The 21023-nt window shown below is 38.0% G+C and overlaps 1 protein-coding gene across 1 annotated transcript in view; it reads right to left on the bottom strand.

Annotated features, from left to right (window-relative positions):
* The window catches only part of MAN1A2 (mannosidase alpha class 1A member 2), a 198932-nt gene extending 178701 nt beyond the window's left edge, over positions 1–20231 (bottom strand). The window contains exon 1 of the mRNA XM_027599147.2: positions 19458–20231. Within this exon, the coding sequence (XP_027454948.1) occupies positions 19458–19759 (302 nt within the window). The 5' untranslated portion in view covers positions 19760–20231. The remainder of the gene's footprint in view (positions 1–19457) is intronic.
* Between the last annotated feature and the right edge of the window lie 792 nt (positions 20232–21023).

Genomic DNA, 21023 nt, shown 5'->3' with positions numbered 1-21023 from the left:
ATCTTCCTTCTCCACCTAGCCTCTTCAAACTGACAACTTGCTTCTGTGGTCTAAGTTTATTTGGTTTCTCCCGAAGATGCTATCTCTTAGAAATGAATGTATCCCTAAAAATTCACATAGACTGAATGTCTGTATCCCATACTTGTATATTGAAACTAACCCTGAACACGATAGTATCTGGAAATGGGGCCTTTGGGAAGTAATGAGGGTTTAGACTGCATAAGGGTGAGGCCCTCATGATGGGAGATAAGAGGCCTTAGAAGGAGAAAGAGAAATCTCTCTCTTTTCTCCTCTACACCCTTCCTGCCTTACCTAAGCACAAAAGACAAGGTCATGTGAGGACACGGCAAGAAGGCAGCCACCTGCAAGCCAGGAAGAGAGTCTTCACCTGAAACCAAATCCTGCTGGATCTTGATCTTGGACTCTCTAGCCTCTAGAACTATGAGAAATAGATTTGTTATTTAAACCATTCACTCTGGTATTTTGCTATGGCAGCCCACACAGACTTAGACCCCCCTATCCTCAGCTCCAAGCCCTGCAGTCCACAAACTAGTGATAACCCAAATGTTTTTAATTTTTTAAGATTTTATTAAAAAGTTTATTTATACACCCATTGTGAGGCTTGAACTCACCTGAGACCAAGAGTCAGTCACACACTCCACCAAATGAGCCAGCCAGGTGCCCCCAAAAGCTTTTAATTTTAATGAAGTCCAACTTATCTATTTTCTTCTTCTGTTGCCTGTGTTTTTGGTGTCCTATCCAAGAAATCATTGCCAAATCCTATGTCATGAAGCTTTTCCCCTAAGTTTTCTTCTAAGAGTTTCATAATCTTAGCTCTTACATTAGGTCTTTGATCAATTTGAGTTAATCTTTGTATGTGGTGTTGAAGATTTTTTTTTTTTTTTTGGCTTGAAAAGGAATAAAGTCCCTGAACTAAAAGAAAAGTACCAAGAAGCAAAGCAAGGAAGTAAGAAAGAAAGCTCAAACTAGAGGGTACAGACAGTGAAGTAAAAGAGGCCAATAATAATTTGCAGCCCTTCATTAAGATAATCCATATAATCCAGTGTTTCTCAAATGCACTATGGGCATTTGGGGCAAGATAATTCAATTCTTTGTTGTGCAGAATACCAGGGCACTGCAGTGGTTAGGATTCCTGGTGCCCATCCACTAAATGCCAGTAATGCTACCCTTCTCATCAGTGTGACAAGCAAAAAATGCCCTCATGTTTCCAACAACCCTCTAAGGGGAGAATACTGGCCCCTGTTTTAAACCACTGCACAGAAAGTACTGAAAGGGTAGAGTCTAGAAAGACTGTTTATATCTACATTTCTAAATAGCACAGCACAAGTAAAAATTTCATCCGCAACTACAATACCAGTCACTGTAATAAAACTTATGGTTCTTTTCAATTTACCTTAGGTTTCTTAAGATGTTAATACGTAATCCCTTATCTAAATTGAGGAATTCACCACTATACTGGAAGCAGAATCCCTTCTCTTCCTATAGAAGTCAGAAGGTTCAAGATAGTTTGTCTTTCTATCATCTAACAACAAGACAAGAGCCTATAACCCACACTTAGGCAATCAGATGCTCTGGCTGGGACTACAGAGCTGAAGTGACATAAACAAGGACTCAATTTTAGAAATAACTCAGGAAGCAGATCCAGTGTCAAAAGGTAGCAAAGTGGGAACCTGGGTGGCTCAGTCGCTTAAGGGTCTACCTTCGGTTCAGGTCATGATCCCAGGGTCCTGGGATCGAGCCCCGTATCAGGCTCCCTGATCAGTGGGGAGTCTGCTTCTGCCTCTCCCTCAGATTATGCTCCCTCTGTTTCTTTCTCTCTCTCTCAAATAAATAAATAAAATCTTTAAAACAAAATAAAACAAAAAAAAAAAGGGTAGCAAAGCCATAACCACTGCTCAGTGACAGCAGCACTAACGGTGGTACACTGTTTCTTGAACTTCACTATGGTTCTGCATACCTAGCTTCCTTTAATGCCTATTTTCTAAACCTAGTTCTCTAGCCTTTATATCAATTCTGAAAGCCAAACAATATCCTTCCAATAAATACCTTTTTAAACATGCATTACACTTGGTTTCTACTGTCTGTATCCAAAATTCCTCTACTATAATTTTTTTAATGCAGACGGAAGAGGTATTCCAGGACTATGCCATGCCTTTGACTCACTCTCAAATGTTGGTGAGGCAACTGCAACCAATGTAGAATGAAAAATTCTGACCCACCACCACCACTGAAAAACAGAGGAGTTCCACCTAATGCTTTAAACTCCCAAGTTATTCTGAATATGGCATAAATGAGAAGAAGCTGGAGAGGAGGAAGGCAGTCAACCAACCCATAATTACTGATTACTATTACTCACTGATAAAGAAAGTACTTTCAGGAATCTGGGAAGAGACCTGGGACTTGGCAAAGCACTAACCTATATAGCCTGCTCTCCTGCAAAGCTATTCTCATACCTGAGTTGCCAACTGCTATAACTTTCAGCAAGGCTAAACTCAGTCACTCCTGTGAAGAGGTCCTCCTGATCATCTGCTCAGTTCAAAACCATCACCTGAGGGAGACTACAGGGCTCTCCAGAGAAAAGGCCATGACAAAAGGGATCCATTTTGCCTAAGGTGAACTACTGCCTATTCAACTCCAAGTCTACAAAAAAGAGGCCCCTCATAGACTGCCCCACTGACTGTTCATCTGGACCTAATTAAAGTCCATATACTAAAAGGGGTTCCTGGGTGGCTCAGTCAGTTAAGCATCTGCCCTCAACTGAGGCCCTAATCTCAGGCTCCTGGGATCAAGCCCTGCATGGAGCTCCCTGCTCAGTGGGGAACCTGTTTCTCCCTCTCCCTCTCCCTCTGTCTGCTCATGCTCTCTCTCTCTCAAACAAATAATAAAATCTTATAAAAAAATAAAAATTTATTTAAGAAGTCCATACACTAAAAACAAGGAAGCCAGATAGCACCAGTGAGTAAACCCAAATCTTCAATTCCATATCTACTCTTCTATACTTTCCTTCATGATGCTGGGGCTTAGACTCTGCAAATTATCCCTCTCTTTTATCAACTGGCTTCCTACTAGGTTTAACCAATAAGCAGTACTAAAGGGAAACTGGAAAGCAGCAGGCTGGGATCTTGATAACCTAATTCTAAAATACTTATGGATGTCAATTCATCAAGAAGATGTAGCAATTATAAATATATACATAATAATTATAAACACCAAACAAAAAAAACCCAAAATATATGAAACAAGCATTGATAGAACTGAAGGAAGAAACAGGCAATTTTACAATAATAGTTGGAGCTTCCATACTCCACTTTCAATAATGGCTAGAACAGAGATGATGTAACTAACTAAAATCAGAAATAAAAATGGAGACATTACTGCTGACCTTACAGAAATAAAAAAGATTAAAAGACAGTACTATAAATAAGTGTACACAACCAAATTAGAAAACCTAGATGAATTGGACACATTCCTAGAAACACACAAACTACAAAAAGTGACTCAAGCAAAAACAGAAAATCTAAATAAACCTGTAAAAGGTAAGGATATTGAATCAGGAACCAAAAACCTCCCAAAAAAGAAAGGCCCAGGACCAGATGGTTTCACAAGTAAATTCTACCATGTTCAAAGAATTAACACCAATCCTCCTCAAACTCTTCCAAAAAAATAGAAGAGGAAAGAACACTTAACTCATTCCATGAAGCCAGCATGACACTGATATCAAGCCAAAGATACCACAAGAAAACTACAGACCAATACCCTTTAGAAATACAGATGCAAATATCCTCAACAAAATGCTAGCAAACTAATCCCAACAGCATATTAAAAGGATTATACATACCATGAGCAAGCAGATTTTATCCCAGAAATGCAAATGTGGTTCAACACAAGAAAATCACAAAATGTAATACACCACATTAATGGAACAAAGGGAATGAAACACATGATCATCTCAACTGATGCAGAAAAAGCATCTGACAAAATCCAACACCCTTTCATGATAAACATACAGCAAACTAGGAATATAAAGAAACTTCCCTCAACATGATAAAGGGCACTTATAAAAACCTCACAACTAACATACTCAGTAGTGAAAGACTAAAAGCTCTCCCCCTAAGATCAGAAATAAGGCAAAGATGCCCACTTTCACCACTGCTATTCATTATACTATAAAGTTCTAGCCAGAGCAATTAGGCAAGAAAAAAAAAAATCAAAAGAATCCAAGTTGGAAAGGCAAAAGTAAAACTACCTCTATTCACAGATGACATGATCCTATATGTACAGAAAATCCCCAAGAATCCACAAAATGACTACTGGAGATAACAAACTCAGTAAAATCGACAGCACAAGCTCAACACACAAAAATCAGTTACGTTTCTATATATCACAAATGAAAAAATCCAAAAAAGGAAATTAAGGAAACAATTCCATTTATAATAGCATATAAAAGAATTAGATACTTAGAAATAAATTTAACTAAAGAGGTGAAATACTTGTGTACTGAAAACTACAAATATTGCTGAAAGAAAAAGAAGACGTACATGATGGAAAGATATAGTCATGGATTGGAAGACTTAATATTGTTAAAAAGGTATGACTGTTCAAAGCACTCTACAGATTCAACAAAATCACTATGAAAATTCCCACAGCTGTTTTTGCAGAAATCGAAAAGCTGATCCTCAAATATATAAGGAACTGCAAGTGGCCCCAAATAGTTAAAACAATCCTGAAAAAGAATAACAATGTTTGCAGCACTCACATTCCCAAATTCAAAACTTGCTACAAAGGTTCAGTAATCAAAACTGTGTGGTACTATTCTAGGTCATGAATTCCTATCTCTGAATGCATTTTCGAGATTATGTTGTTATTATATTCTCTTGCATGTGAGGTGTGTGCAACCCCAGTGGTGGAGAATGAGATACCTATTTAAAATAATGTCTCTCCCTCTGCCTGCATCTCTTTCTGATTCTGATTGCTCTCTTTTTCCCTCATCCCCATTCTCTCTAAAATGTATGTACATTTTTAGAGGACTTTAAGTCCTATTAAGCTCAGACCAAATGGCCTTTTATATCTATGACTGATGCTAACATAAGGTCCATTATTTAATTTTTTATATATTAAATAATAATGATTTACTTTTCATGATAATGTGGAACTAAATGGGTAAAAGCTATGTAATTTCAAGAACAACAACAAAAAAACCAGTGTGGTACTGGCATAAAAGCACAAATATATACAGATGAAAGTAACAGAACTGAGTGTTCAGAAATAGACTCATACTAGTGCAGACAACTGATTTTCAAAAAGGGTGCCAATACTGTTCAATGGGGGGAAAAAAGTTTCCTCAATAAATGGTGCACGAACAACTGAATAACCACACATAAAATAATGAAGTTGGACCCCTTTCTCATACCATACACCAAAGGTCAAAATGGATCCACAACCTAAATATAAAAACTCGGTATTAAAAGACAGTACTATACTATACTTAAGAATCATAAGGTCAAAAAAATCTTAAGAAAATAAGAGTCATAAAAATCTTAAGAAAATAAGAGTAAATCTTTGTGACCTTGGTTTGGTAATAAATTCTTAAATGACAACAAAAGCATAAGTAACAAAAGAAAATAAATTGGGCTTCATCAAAATTAAAAACTATTTACATGAAAGAACATTTCCAAGAACGTGAAAGATAATCTACAGGAAGGGCAAAAATACTCACAAACCATCAATCTGATAAGGATCTAGTATCCAGAAGATATAAATATATCTTACCGCTCAATTACAAAAGGACAAACCACCCAATTTTTTTTAAAGGGACAAAGTACTTGGGTGGACGTTTCTTTAAAAAAAGATACACAAAGGGCCAATAAGCACATGAAAAGATGTTCAATATCAGTAGTCATGAGGGGAAATGCAAATGAAAACTACAATGAGATACCACTTCACACACATTAGGATGGATATAATTTTTTTTTAAACTTTGACATGGATGTGGAGAAACTGGAACCTTCAGATGTCGCAAATGGGAAGGTACAATGATTCAGCTGCCATGGAAAACAGTTTGGCAGTTCCTCAAAATGTTAAACACAGAATTACCATATGACCCAGAAATTCTACTCCTTGGGATATACCCAAGAGAAGAATTCAAAACAGATACTTAAACAAATACATGTAAACACATGTTCACAGCTGCACTATTCACAGTAGCAAAAAGGCGGAAACAGTCCAACTTGTCCATCACCAGAGGAATGCATAAACAAACTGTAAACTGTCTATACAAACAATGGAGTATCACTCAGCCATAAAAAGGAATGAAGTACTGACACATGCTACAATGTGGATTAGTCTCTAAAACACTGTAAGTGAAAGAAGCCAGACACAAAATGTCTTACATAGCGTGATACTATTTATGTTAAATATATGCCACATGGGTCATAACATTTACCAGAATAGGTAAAATCCTCAGAGACAGAAAGGAGACTGGTAGTTTGCTAGGGGCTGGTGGGGAGAGCAAGTGGGGAGTCACTGCTTAATGGGTATGGAGCTTCTTTTAGGGTATGAAAATATTTTTGGAACTACACAGAGGCGGTGATTGCACAACACCGTGAATGTACTAAATGCCACTAAATTGTTTAAGATGACTGATTTTATGTCATGCAAAATTTACCTTGATTGAAGAAATACTTAAGAGCTTAGACTCAAGAAGGGCAAACACAATTTTAATGAATAAGGTAAAACCCACCCTGTCTTTGTGCAGCCATAATAAAGTACCATAGAGTGAGTGGCCTATAAACAACAAAAATTTATTTCTTATAGTTGCAGAGGCTGGAAGTCCATGATCAGGATGCCAGTATGTCAGGTTCTGGTGAGAACCCTCTTCCAGGTTGCAGACTGCCAGCTCCTCACATGGTGGAATGCGCAGAGAGAGAAAGCAAGCTCTCTCACATGTTCTTATAAGGGCACTAATCACATTCATGAGGGTTTCAGACTCATAACCTAATTACCTTCCAAAGGCTCCACCCTCCTCATACCATCACACTAAAAATCAGGATTTCAACACACGAATTTTGGGAGGACACAAGCATTCGGTCAGCAGCGTTACCTGATATCAAGACTTACGTAAAGCTACACTCATTAATACACTTACTAAACAGCACATCATGCACATCCAAAAGAAATAGGACAGACAGCCCAGAAACAAACCTATGAAAAATTGTTTTATGGAAGAAACAGCATTACAAATCTATGGGAAAAGACAGATTCTTCAAAAAATAGCACAGGGAAAACTGGACACCTGTACAAAAAAAAAAATAAACTCAATCCCTACCTTATCACACAGAAAATTAAAACCAAGTAGTAAGTTAAATCCCTAGGTGTGAAAAACAAAACTTGAAAACTGCCAGAATTAAAAATACAGGTCACTATAACTTCAGGATTTAAATCATTCCCTAAGCAAAATTCACAAAGCAATACCATGAAGAAAATTAACAATTTCAATTACATTAAAATTTTAAATTCTGTAACATTAAAGAAACCATAAAGTATAAAAATAAGGCATCCACGTCAAGAAGATGTGTAATGCAGATAACAAAGAATTCAGTCAGAATGTATAAATAATTCATACAAGTAAGAAAAAGGAGAAAAACCCAAAAGAAAAATTGACCAAAAAAATGTAAACGAGCAACTCAAAGACTGGGAAACCCAAACAACCAATGTTAAAAAAAAAGTCCCACCTCACTCGTACTCAGGGAAATAAAAACTAAAATTGGCATCAGATTAATAAAGATGTTTAAAGTCTAACAATACCACATGGTTTATGGTTTATGAAGATTCAGGTAGGAGTGTAAATTGGTACAACCACTCTACAGACAATTTAGCAAAAAATATTTTGAGTCAGTGATACACCAACTTTACAACCCAGTAGTTCTATTATTAAGTTTTTACCATGGAGAAAAAATGGACTATCATTAAGTCATAAAATGGATTAAGAGAATAAAATAATTGAATCACAGCCCAATATCAACATAAATTGTTAAAAAAATGTTGAGCAAAAAAGAAACTCACAGAATGATATTATATAATATTTAAGAACATGCAAAACAATATATAATTATGCATTTATATTTATATAGATAATTTTATCAATATGTGTTACGGAAGTATAAAATCATATACTTAAGACAATGTCAACTCAGGCCAGAAATTTGCCTCCAGAAGAGTAATTTTTGGCTAAAATAGGAAAATGTTAACATTTTAAATAGCAGGTACAGTTACATTAATATTATGTTAAGACTTATATGTATGCATATAACTCTTGTAAAAAATGATGGAGAATTTATACCAGATATCAAAACATACTATTATAAAACTATGAAATTAAAACAGTGTAGTGCTTTGGGGAATAACCAGAAAGATCCATAAGGGGGTTAAAAAAAAAGAACTATGCACATACTGGGATATATTATCATCTATTTAAGTAATCCCCTGTTGACAGACATTTAGATCATTTAAATATGTCATGTTATAGTTTCATGGGATATTCTTGAACATTTCTTTGTGCAGTGATGTGACGATTTCCCAAGAATAAGTTCTTAGAAGAGCTGAATCAAAGAATATGCACTTTAAATTAGCTGATAGTACCAAACTGTTCTTCACAGACTCTATGAATCTACACCTACAAACAGTCTAAGAGCAAGAGGAGCCAGTCGCTCAATGTTCACTGCACTCGAGGTATTACCAATCTTTTAAGTACTCTACTTGTTAGGTAGAGGGAAAAATCCAGGTCATGAAAAGGTAAATGTTTATTGATGACATCACTAATTAACAGAAAAAATATTCACATTTATTATTATATGCATAACAGATACGTATCAAATATAAACCTTGTATCAGATGCCACCTTACTGCCAAGTAATTTAAGAGGTCATGTATGCACATATAACTTTATAAATAAACTTACAAATATAACCATAATATGGCTATCTACAGAGTTTCAGACACATAAATACAATCATGCCAGATCTTAATTGGTGGGCATATTTTTTTCAGATGCCAGAGTCTAGATGCTGACTGAAAAAAGCTATAGAACATTGTACCTTATTTCCAGATAACACAGTCCATATTTCAGAAATGCACAAATTAATGACATAAATGCATTAGAAAAAACAGAGAGAAGGAAAGATAAGACAATAACGTATCTGAACCCTCAAAAAATGCCAATGACCTAAAAGCATACACCAAGTCTTATCTAGGTGAGAAGGTATCTCTAAGACCCACAGAATCTGACTCCAAAGATGATAATACATACTTTAAGAATGATGTTAAGATCTGAATCTAAGATTTAAATTTTTCAGTGGTGTCCAAGTCAAAAGTAATCTTCTATAATCCCCAGCACTTCGTATAATGCTTAGCACATAAATACTCAAAAACACTTGCTGAATAAATGAATGTGACCAATATTCTCTAATGGTAACATCATTATCACAAAGGAAAGGCCAAGAGATCTGTACAAGTGATAGAGGTTGATTTTATAAATATGTAAATGTCAAAAATGTAAAAGGAAAAACAATATACACATTGTTCTTTGTAGTCTCCAGATTACTTCAAATCCTTTTGTTTCTTTAACTCGTTATAGAACTTGTCCCTAAAGTTCTTGCTAAGATATGGGGAATAAAAGAAAACAGACACTTTCAATGGCATCTCTCAATATTAAGGTTAGGAAATCAAAGAAAATTTTGCATCAAGAATAGTAAGAGCCTTCACAGATCTGAAGCCTGAATTACTCTGGGACTCTATTTTCCACAGCATTTATCCTAAAGACTTAGCAAATTAAAAGATGGAATTGTTCGGCGCCTCAGTGGCTCAGTGGTTAAGCGTCTGCCTTCGGCTCAGGTCACGGTCCCAGAGTCCTGGGATCGAGTCCCACATCGGGATCCCTGTTCGGCGGGAAGCCTGCTTCTCCCTCTCCCACTCCCTCTGCTTGTGTTCCCTCTCTTGCTGTGTCTCTGTCAAATAAATAAATAAAATCTTTAAAAAATAAAAATAAAAAAATAAAGATGGAATTGTTAACTGGGCTCAAAAATGACACCTGGAAATACTTTTCTAAATATACCTATTACCTTCATCCAGGCCAGCACATAAAATGTTTCCAAAAAAATGTTCAATAGATTATACTTTCAAACTTACGAGAACCAAGACTATAAAACAGTATTTCATTCATTTACACTTTTTAAATTGGTACAAATTTCATTATATAATCAGAATATTATGAAATGAATTATAGTCACATATGATATGGTTTTTAACCTTTATTTTTATATGTAAAAATGACACTGCTAATTCCTATTTAGAACACATTTTGTTTTCACAGTATTTGTAATATCTTGAAGTAAATTACTGCCACATTTTTCAGTTCCCTACTTCATGAAATTATTAATATTTCATATGTATGAGATGGAAGGAATCTTTAAAGATTCAATCAATTCCCTCATTTCATAAATCAGGCACAGGGAAGTTATAGCTTATCTAAACACATTCCAGGAAGAAAGGACAATGCTGAAACTAAAGCCCCTATCTCTTAACACTGAGCCTGATGTTCTTTTAAATATACAATGATCCCTTCCTTCTGGACTACATAAAATTCCAAGATAGACCACTGAAATGAATGCCCTTTGAAGATTTTTCTTATAATAAATCCTAAAACCTAATCTGTAACTAAATCTCCAGCGTATTCTTCATTATAGCCATGTTCTAAAAGGAAAAATTTCCAGCAGAGGTTCAATGGCAATCAAAAGAAACTTTTCTGACAGAATTTGCAAAATTCTGATTTATCTGAAATTAAAAACAGCAAATGATTGTCCTGGCCAATTAATATGTAGCATCAGCCCAAACCACAGGCTAATTTTTTAAATAATTTTCAAACAACAGTAAACAAAACATTTGTCCAGTTAGTTAATGTTTACCAGGTACTACTGATTTCAAAAAAAGACCTCCTTCTCTGTGGGAGATAAGTTCCAAGACCCCTAAAGGATGCCTGAAACCACAGATAGTAACAAACCCTGTATATTCACCATTTTTTCCTATACATACCTATGATAAAGTTTAATTTATAAATAATAGTAAAAGATAAACAACTCATAATAAAATAACAATATACTGTAATAAATGTTACATGAATATGGTCTCCCTCCCTCTCTCAAAATACCTTATTGTACTGCACTCCCCTTATGATGATGATGATGTGATGATAAAATGCCTACGTGATGAGGTGAATGTAGGTGCTGTGACCTAGTATTAGGCTGCTACTGACCTCACACACATCAGAAGGAGGATCATCTGTTTCCAGAGTGCGGCTGACCGCAGGTAACTGAGAACCAGGCAAGTGAAACCGCGGATGTGGGGGAACTACTGGAGATGTTTAGTTTCTCAGGTGCCAACTTTCAGCATGATCTAATTTTATAGCTATATTTGTAAAAATTAGGTTAGTAATACCTAACTTACAGGTCTGACATAAAGACTATAGGTTAAATGTGTGAAAACATTTATCACATGCTCTCTATTATTTTCTTCCTTTTTTCCTAAAGAAGGAGAAATTCAATGTGGGGGCATGCAAAATAACTTAGATACATTTATAGGAATAAGTATGTTGTAGAGGGCCAATAGGAATCATTCCTTAATTTTTTAAATTATTTTTTATAAATGGCCTTTATTAAAGACTCTATGCTTCTCACTGTAAGACATCATTCCTCCTACTTCTGCATTTTACCTCTCAATTCTTCCTTGTGTTTTGTTTATACCTTCTCTTAGGGAATTTGCCACCTTGCCATGCACATCATTTATTCAACAGGTATATACTTTTATTAAGGGCCAAATGTACTTCAAGCATTGGACATATAAAGATAAATTAAAGACAGTTATTTGCCCTCAAGGAACCCATACTCTTTTAGGAGAGACAGAGAAGTAAGCAAATAGACTGTAAATATGCAATCACAGACATACATGAGAAAGATAAAGTACCTGGGAAAAACACTACCTACAGACAGGGGAGGTAAGGAAATAAACCCATAAGAGGATTTGGGCAATCTCAGCTGTAATGGATAAATTAATACTAACAAGAACCCTGTAGATCAGAAAACACTATTTCTATTTTAATCTTATTAGGAAATAAGATTAAATGCAAATCACTCAACGTAACTGAAGCACAGAATTACAATAAATAATGCTGATAAAAAATAAAATCTAATTTCAAACTACATGTTATAGAGACTACATAACCTACATAAGATAACGTTAATAATTTGGAAGTAATAATCTTAGATTGCTTGATCCTTTAAAGAAAATCCAAAAATATTAATAAGAGTACAGAAACATTTCATAGCCCTATAACACTTCTTATAAAACCCAAGAGAAATTTTGGAAAGGCTATTATAGCTCTTAAAGCAAATAAACTAATGCTCGAACAAATTTGATTTCCTTAAAACATTTAACTTGATCCAATAAATACTGTTAATATATTAACATTCAATTTCGGAGCATCATCTCCTAGAATTTCCAACACTCACTGACCAACATGAAAATCACAATTTATACCTTGGCATTCTGCATTTTAACCATACCATTCTAATACTTTATTCATTTCTGAGAATTAAAAATATACTGACATATTCAGTGATTTGATAATGCTGAACTAATAAAAGCAAGGTCACTGTCACTTGGTCTAGGATCAAAATTCGACTTTAAATAAGAATATACCAAATGTCATCTGGTGAGCAGTGACAATGCCAAAATACAGCCTCTTCCAAATCACTATCAATACTTATGAAAGATGCAGAAAATGATGAAAACTCAGACTATCAAAGAAATAAGAGCCATCACATCAGAATTTGGAAGAATTCTTTACTGACAACCATACTTAAGATTATACAGAATCAAGCCTCACCTCATGCAACAAAAAAACGCCCAAACTACTACGCTACCCCAACTGTAACTGATCTCAGAGACCAAGGGTCTGTCCCAATAGGAAAATGGGACAGAGACCTCCATACAGTAAGAGCACTCACTGTTCAACTTGCCTTTCCCCACTCTCTTCCCAATTCTTACCTTATTATCTAACTGATCAGGTTCAGTCAGAGAGCAACTCCTGGAGGATGGGGGAAGTATGTGGGAAACAATGAAAAACTGCTTTCTAAGTGGTAATGGACAAGACAAGAAGAATCTCAGTAGCTGTCCATGCAGCCAACTGTACTCTTAATTTAGGAATCACATAAAAATGTATTCTGGCACCAAAACAGTTGAGAGGACTAAAGATGCTAGTATCACAGCAGAGTAGAGGAAATTAGACTGAGGTGCACAGATCAACTTGTTCTCCAACTACAGAAGTGAAAAGGTTATTCACTCAATAAAAGTAAACAAAGTCTATATAAACATACATACAATCAAGGCATCTACATCAGAATGTTGATAAATATCAAGTATAAGCAGATTTCACATCTGAGTAAAGGCAAGTGGGAAAAATAACCATGAAACAAAGAGGGTAAATACATTACAAGGGAAAGCCCAGCAGACTTAACAGGATAAAATGATGTGACCTCCCCCAAACACGAGCCGAATTCCCTAACAACAGGATAAGGCGGAAAAAGGCATGGAGGAGGAATGAGATAAGGAAGGATATTAAAATTAAAATGATGACAGTGAGATTTAAAATCTCTACTCTTGCAATAAAAAGCAAAACTGAATCAAGCAACAATGCAAATCATGACATGAAAATCTTGAAAAACTCTCACTGAAAAACGCACACTGCAATCTGGACTAGACACATTTCAAGTCCAACACTGACGTGTCATTAGTGACAAACACACTGGCCAGCACAGGTTTAGAGTGATTATGTCTAGTACAATGTCTTACAGCTAGTTAGTAAAACAAAGACGCAACTTTAGGTCCTTCTAACTCCAAAGCCTATTCTTTCTGTTTGAGGAAACTATCAGAAGTTAACGTATTTTCAAGTATTCAAGTTACACTAACAAACTGCTGACTCGAGGATGAAACTTACTGGCAATTCAAATAAATATTTAAAAAACAAAACAAACCACAAAGCCCATTTATATAAAGCCATTATATAAAACAAATGTCAGTTTCAAGAATGAAATTAGTAAAATTTCAATTAGATAGGTCTATTATGTACATAAATCGTGAACATACTTTATGTATATCAGTATACACTTGTAACAACATTCTTGTGTTTTACAACCAATACCTGTTTTGGTTACCTTGAAATCACAGATGCTAAAAATGACTGTCATCAACATCAAACCATGAACTTCACATTATTATCATCTGAGAACTATGGGTTATTTGTGAACCACTTAATAGAAGGGAACATACAGGTTTTCTCATGAAAAGACTTTATCTCAAATTCATGTATTATCGATTATATAAATTAAAGTATTAATCCCGTATGGTATATATTTCCTAGTAATCCATAGCATGTCACCCAGAAACTGAGAGTTATCCTGGACTCCCTCCTCTCCTACCTTAGCCCCTATATTTGATCAACTATCAATTTCTGTGAAACTTAACATATTAACATCTCTTGAATCAACCACTCTTCTCCACTAATTTCTCTCCTTCTCCATTATCACCACTGTGGTCTAAGCCAATCTCTCCTGTGGCCTAGCCTCTCCTAATTTCACATGCCCTCGGCTCCTCTCCAATCCAGTGTTTATAATGCAACCATAGTGATTATTTAAATTTTTAAAAAAATGATTATGTCAGGTGCCTGGGTGGCTCAGTTGGTTGAGCGACTGCCTTCGGCTCAGGCATGATCCTGGAGTCCCGGGACTGAGTCCCACATCAGGCTCCCTGCTCAGCGGGAGTCTGCTTCTCCCTCTGACCCTCCCCCCTCTCATGCTCTATCTCATTCTCTCTCTCAAATAAATAAAATCTTTAAAAAAAAAGAGAATAGGGCGGCTGGGTGGCTCAGATGGTTAAGCGTCTGCCTTTCGGCTCAGGTCATGATCCCAGGGTCCTGGGATCGAGTCCCGCGTCGGGCTCCCTGCTCCTTGGGAGCCTGCTTCTCCCTCTGCCTGCCTCTCTCTCTCTCTCTCTCTCTCTCTCTCTCTCTGTCTTTCATGAATAAATAAATAAAATCTTTAAAAAAAAATAATAATAATAAAAAAATAAAAAATAAAAAAAAGAGAATAAATTTAAAAAAATGATTATGTCATTGCTTTGCTTTAACGAAAACCCTTCAATGACTTTCCACAGTACTCAGGATAAAGACCAAAAACTTAACTAGACTCTCCAGGATCGTGCCCAGGGATTCCCAACTCAACAACAACCAGGTGAAATGCTGATTCATTAGATTTACTTATCTGGCAGCTTAGTAGTGGAGAGGCGTAAAATGAAGAGCACATACCCCTCTAGAGAGAGCAGCTGCCCAGATCCAGCTCAGGGCTGCCATGTGAAAAAACCCATTTGGGTGTTGCCAGATCCTCCAATTTTTTCAAGAGAAATCAGAAGTCCAGACTTTCATGTGAAATCTGATATGTGAAGGCCTGCAACTAACTCATACTTTCTGAATAACAAGGAGGCCAAATCTGACCTCTCATGTAGTCTTTTCGCCTAGCCCCACACTGCTAAATCTCTACACCAGCCATACTGAACATTTCTCAGATCCTCAATGATGCCAGGCTTTTTTCTTAGGGTTCTCACAAATGTGGTGTCCTCTGCTTTGATCACTTTTTCCCACATCTCTACCTCACTTAGCGATCTATTTGTTCTAAGTCTCTGAGCCATTCATTGCTTCCTCAATGAAAACTTCCCTATTCCCATGGGCTGCCCCCTCACCCCAATCCACAGGATAAATCACACCATTATGTGCCCTGGACAGCACTGAGTACAACTCCATAACACTTAGCACACTTTGAAAATAAATGTATGTATTTAGGGGCGCCTGGGTGACTCACTTATTAAGCGTCTGCCTTCAGCTCAGGTCATGATCCCAGGGTCCTGGGATGGAGCCTCGCATCGGACTCCCTGCTCGGCGGGAAGCCTGCTTCTCCCTCTCCCACTCCCCCTGCTTGTGTTCCCTCTCTCGCTGTCTCTCTCTCTGTCAAATAAATAAATAAAATCTTTAAAAAAAAAAGAAAAGAAAAGAAACGTATTTATTTAATGCCCATCATCCCCCTAGATGAGAAGCTCCATCAAAGCAGGGCCTGACACGCAGTGGACATGCGATACACATTTTTTGCTAACTACTCTGGTTATAAAATGTTCCTTTAGACAACAGGTTTGGGTATACTTTTAAAATATTAATCTGTTCCTAACTTTTCAGAAACATGTACAGTATTTAAAGTGGTCTCAAAATTAAAATAATTCAATTAAAACTATAATTACCAGTAACAATAACTGCTAATCTTTACTGAGCACTTACTAAATACTAGGAAATATTTTGAGCACTTTACATGTACTATCTCATTCACTAGAACAATCTGTAAAGTAGATGCCAATGTCATCCAGAGGAAGCAGCTTAGACACAGAGTTTAAAAATTTCAAGATCATACATCTAATCAGTGAAAACTAGGGCATAAATCCATGCAGTCAAGGCTCTAGAACTTAAGCACCTAACTATAATACTAAATTAACTCATTAATAAAGAAAAGTCAATTCAACAAGTACCCCTTAAATACTGTGAATAAGAAATAATGGCCATGATTCATGTTCCATTACTTCTCCATTAAAGTGAGGTTTCTCATCCCTCTACCCTGCACCCTTCTACATACACAAAATAAAGATAAATTATCAATTTGTAGTTTTCAAATTAAGATTTTTTTGAACCACACCCAAAATAGGTATGATTTTAGCACCAACTAGTTCTGTTGAAATATTATCTTTCTGAATGATTTTTAAATGAGCTAATGTTTCTACATTAGCTTGATGTTTTATGTCTCACATTTTAAACTTATTACTTGAATGATCTCTATTTTGAAATATAGTTTATTGCCCATGTTAGAAACTGCTACAGATTGTGCTTTCAGATATAAGCAACAACCGATAACATACCAAACAAATATAAACGGATATAACCTCAGAAATACGTACAGAGATAATACAGGGATCCCTCTTCACCGGAACCCTCACAATTTGAATCCTTGCTTTCCAAAATTCAGGAACTAAGCAGTCTGAATAAATTCTCACATGTATCATTTGATACCCGGGCTCTTAATATCCAAAACTCAGGATCTGGCTCACAATCCCTTACCATTAGACTCAATAACCAACCAAAGCTCCCAACTCAGTAACTCACTAGTTTTGGATAACAATACACAAAGCAAAATATTCACAGGTTATATAAACTTAAGAATTCTTGTTTAAGAGGGGCACCTGGGTGGCTCAGTCGGTTAAGCGACTGCCTTCAGCTCAGGTCATGATCCCAGGGTCCTGGGATCCAGCACCGCATTGGGCTCCATGTTCTGCAGGAAGCCTGCTTCTCCCTCTCCCACTCCCCCTGCTTGTGTTCCCTCTCTCGCTGTCTCTCTCTCTCTCAATTAAATATTTTTTTAAAAAGAAAGATTTCTTGTTTAAGAGATCTAAGTAGGCTTTTTAAAAATGTAAAAAAGATGGACATACCTGTATTCTCATTCAAATCTTTTTTTTCTCAAATCTTACATTTTAACTACACTTAACTGAGAATTTTTTTTTTTTAAGATTTTATTTATTTGACATCACAGCGAGAGAGGGTGAACAAGCAGTGGGAGTGGGAGAAGCAGGCTCCCCGCTGAGCAAGGAGCCCGATGCGGGGCTCATTTCCAGGACCCTGGGATCATGACCTGAGCCCAAGGCAGATGCTTAACGACTGAGCCAGTCAGGCGCCCAGAGAGAATTTTTCTAGTGAATATTTTTAAACTAGAATGTTGCCATATATTGTATATTTTTTAATTAACCTTTAGACCACACAAAATATAAACTGTTTAGTACATGACAGATTAGTGTAATAGAGTTCAGTAATGTTAATGTGTGGCTCTCAAAGAAATCTGAAGCCAGTCTTAACACCCTTTATTCTCAAATATTTATCATAGCTTGTATAAAAATCATGGGAAATAAGGTTCTCCAGGAAAACAGTACTTTCAGTGTTAATTTTTCAGCAACATATTTCACAGATCACATCAGATTTTTCTCGAAGTCACAAAGAGCAAAGAGCAAAAATAAAAGAAACTGATGCAAAAAAGTACAGAAGTTGAAAATGATGGCAAAAAGTCCAAATTTAGTTACAAAATAATGGCTTGAAACAATTTTAGAAGTAACTACTCCACAAGGTTTGGCCAAAAGTCAAAGAATTGGGAAGCAAATAATGAATTAAGATTGAGAAAAAGGAAAAACCAGCTGTCATTACAACATTGCATTATCCCAAGTATTTAACTTAGGCTCACATCTAAACCTAAGCTTCTTCAACTCCTGCTTAATAAAAAGTGAAAACTAATGTCAGTTGAAAACAGAATTCAAGTATAGTTTTTTTTTTCCACATACTCAAAAATTATTTTAAGAAACAGGAAAAAGGGGACTTAGCAGGTCAAAAAAAAAATGTAGGTTTGAGAAAAGTAAACTACTTTCCCAAACTCTTCTTTTGGCACAAATTGCATAAATGATTTAAAGAGATAATCACTAGAGCTCCTATTCTATCCTAATTTGTCTTTACTCACCCAAGAGCTCTCCTCAAATTTGGTGATTTGAAAGAACGTGAACCATCAACCATATTGCAAAAGTTACTTGACACACTCCAACTCACATATTAAAAAAAAATAAAAAATTTAAAAACATAACCAAATCTTTCTACAAGACACAAAGTGAAATGACTGTAAGATTCGATGATATTTTTAACATAACTGATTTTCACATGCAGTACCAAAACAGATCCCCTGAAAATAACAGAAGTCAGGGTACTTTTGTACGCTAAAAAAGGACAGGTATATTCTGTCCATAGTTTGTCTTCCTAAAAAGGTAAGATTCACTACTGATCTTTAACTACAAGCTAGAGAATAAGAGCCCTTGGGAAGAGAACTCATAGAAGCTGTCAGGATTCAATGGGTCTATTTCACAGGGTGGCACTATGACTGAATGCAACACATTCTAATAAATGAAGACGTAGCATAGGTGATCATTTCTTTAGATTAAATTCTCCTACCTCCCAATTGTTCACATCAGACATAATATCGCTGAGCACAAATGTTTCTCCTATATAAAACAAAGGAGCTGCACTTTAGATGGGGCTCTAGGAGCCCTTCCAGTCCATGGTTTTATTCCACCAGTTTTGAAGTAACTACAACTCTAACGACTCAGGGAAAATTACATCTTACTAAAAAAAATAATAATAAGACAGATTTGATGCAATAAACCATACCCTGCTCTAACAAATGTTAATACCAAAACTTCTGAAATAAACAAACCTGTGTCTATGTTCATCAGGTCCATGGATGAGGAAGACTCCAGGGTTTTTAGCCCCTTTGCTGGCATCTACATGAGGAATTAACACATCTTCCAAACCCAGATCAAAGCGTTTGTGTTTTGAAGAGTCTGGAAGGAAGAAGAATGCCCCAAAACACAGGGTGATGAAGGCACTTAGAATAAGGAGGAGGATAAACTTCTCGGAAAGTCTCAAGGTAGCCCTGTGATGTGGGAAGGAAGGCGGCCCCAGGTTCAGAGGTGGTATCCTTCGTCCAGATAAGGGCAGCAGGGCCGGGGTAGTCATCGTTTACGCTCTTGAACAGAATATCTTACAAAGTTCTCATCTTATATCAAACGTACAAGACATTGAACGGTCTCCAAAATCTTGGCAAAAAAATGGAGAAACTCAATTTTGCTCCTCTTAAAGGACTCCTGTGCTTTTTAATAGGGCACCTCTTTCACGCTCGTCCAATTACATTCAGAAACGTGCGTGGCCCCCACACCGATCACTAGTTTGTGTCCTGTAATATTTTCTCTGCCATTTGGTTTTCAGTACCTCATCGGGTTATCACAAGTCTCCTCTTCATTCCTAAGAGTAGATGAGGCAAGCAACACTGCAGAAAGGATGCAAGGTGGGGTCTTCCATTCCTGCACCCCAGTGAGATGCTCCAATGTGGTCTCCCGCCCCAAAAGGGAGACTGACCAGATCCGAGGAGTTGCAGCTGATTCACTTAACCACCTCTGATGTTTCGATTCCAGAACCTCTTCACCTCGGTGGTGGAAAAATAAGGGGCTCCTCGGAAGTCAGCCAACAGGGAAGGAGGGAGGTCTCCCGCCTCGCCGGGAAGGCGAAGCGGCGGCGCCGAGCGAAGCCGCGGGAAAGGGGTCTCGCACGCCCGCGCCTCCCGACACCGCCCCCAGGCTCCACGCTCGGGGGAGAGCTCCGCCGCTGCTCCCTCGACGGCCGGCGCGAAGGGCATTCGCGCCCCAAATGCCTGCGCCCTCGCAGCCGCCGCTGCCGCCGCCGCTGTTGCTAGCGCACGGGTCTGGCGGGGAGCGGAACTTCCTCCTCGGGCGGCCACTGAGAAGCCCCGGCGTGTGCGGGGGGAGGGGAAGCGCGGCGGCCGCCCCCGCCCGGCTCCTCCTCCCGCTCGCCGCCGCCGCCGCCGCCGCCGCCGAAGTTAACCCCGGCGCCTGCTCCCTGGACGAGGCCGCCGCTGACCCCGCCGCGCCCGGCAGCGGTGACCGGGCCCCCGCCGCTCCGCGGCGTGGGAAGAAGTCGAGCCGCGGCCCCTCAGTCCGAGAGCCCGGGGCAGGCGCCTGCTCATTCCTCGCTCGGTGCTGGGGAGGCGGCGGCCCCGGGCGCGCAGGAGCGGCCGCGCCTCGGGCGAGCAGAGGTCGGCTCCGTCTCCCGTCCTCGCCGGCCGCGGGCCGCCGTGGGGGCCTCCTCGGCGCCGCCTCCGGTAGCTCGCAGCAGCTTACTCTGGCGGCGGCGGCGGGTGCGGGAGAGGCGGCGCGTCCACGCGGTGCGGGGCTGCGGCCCGGTCGTCAGCCCCTGCCTCCTAGGC

This window comes from Zalophus californianus, chromosome 4 (assembly GCF_009762305.2).
Source record: "Zalophus californianus isolate mZalCal1 chromosome 4, mZalCal1.pri.v2, whole genome shotgun sequence".
NCBI lineage: Eukaryota > Metazoa > Chordata > Mammalia > Carnivora > Otariidae > Zalophus > Zalophus californianus.
The sequence above is the reverse complement of the archived record's forward strand: the minus strand, read 5'-3'. Positions and strand labels throughout refer to the sequence as shown.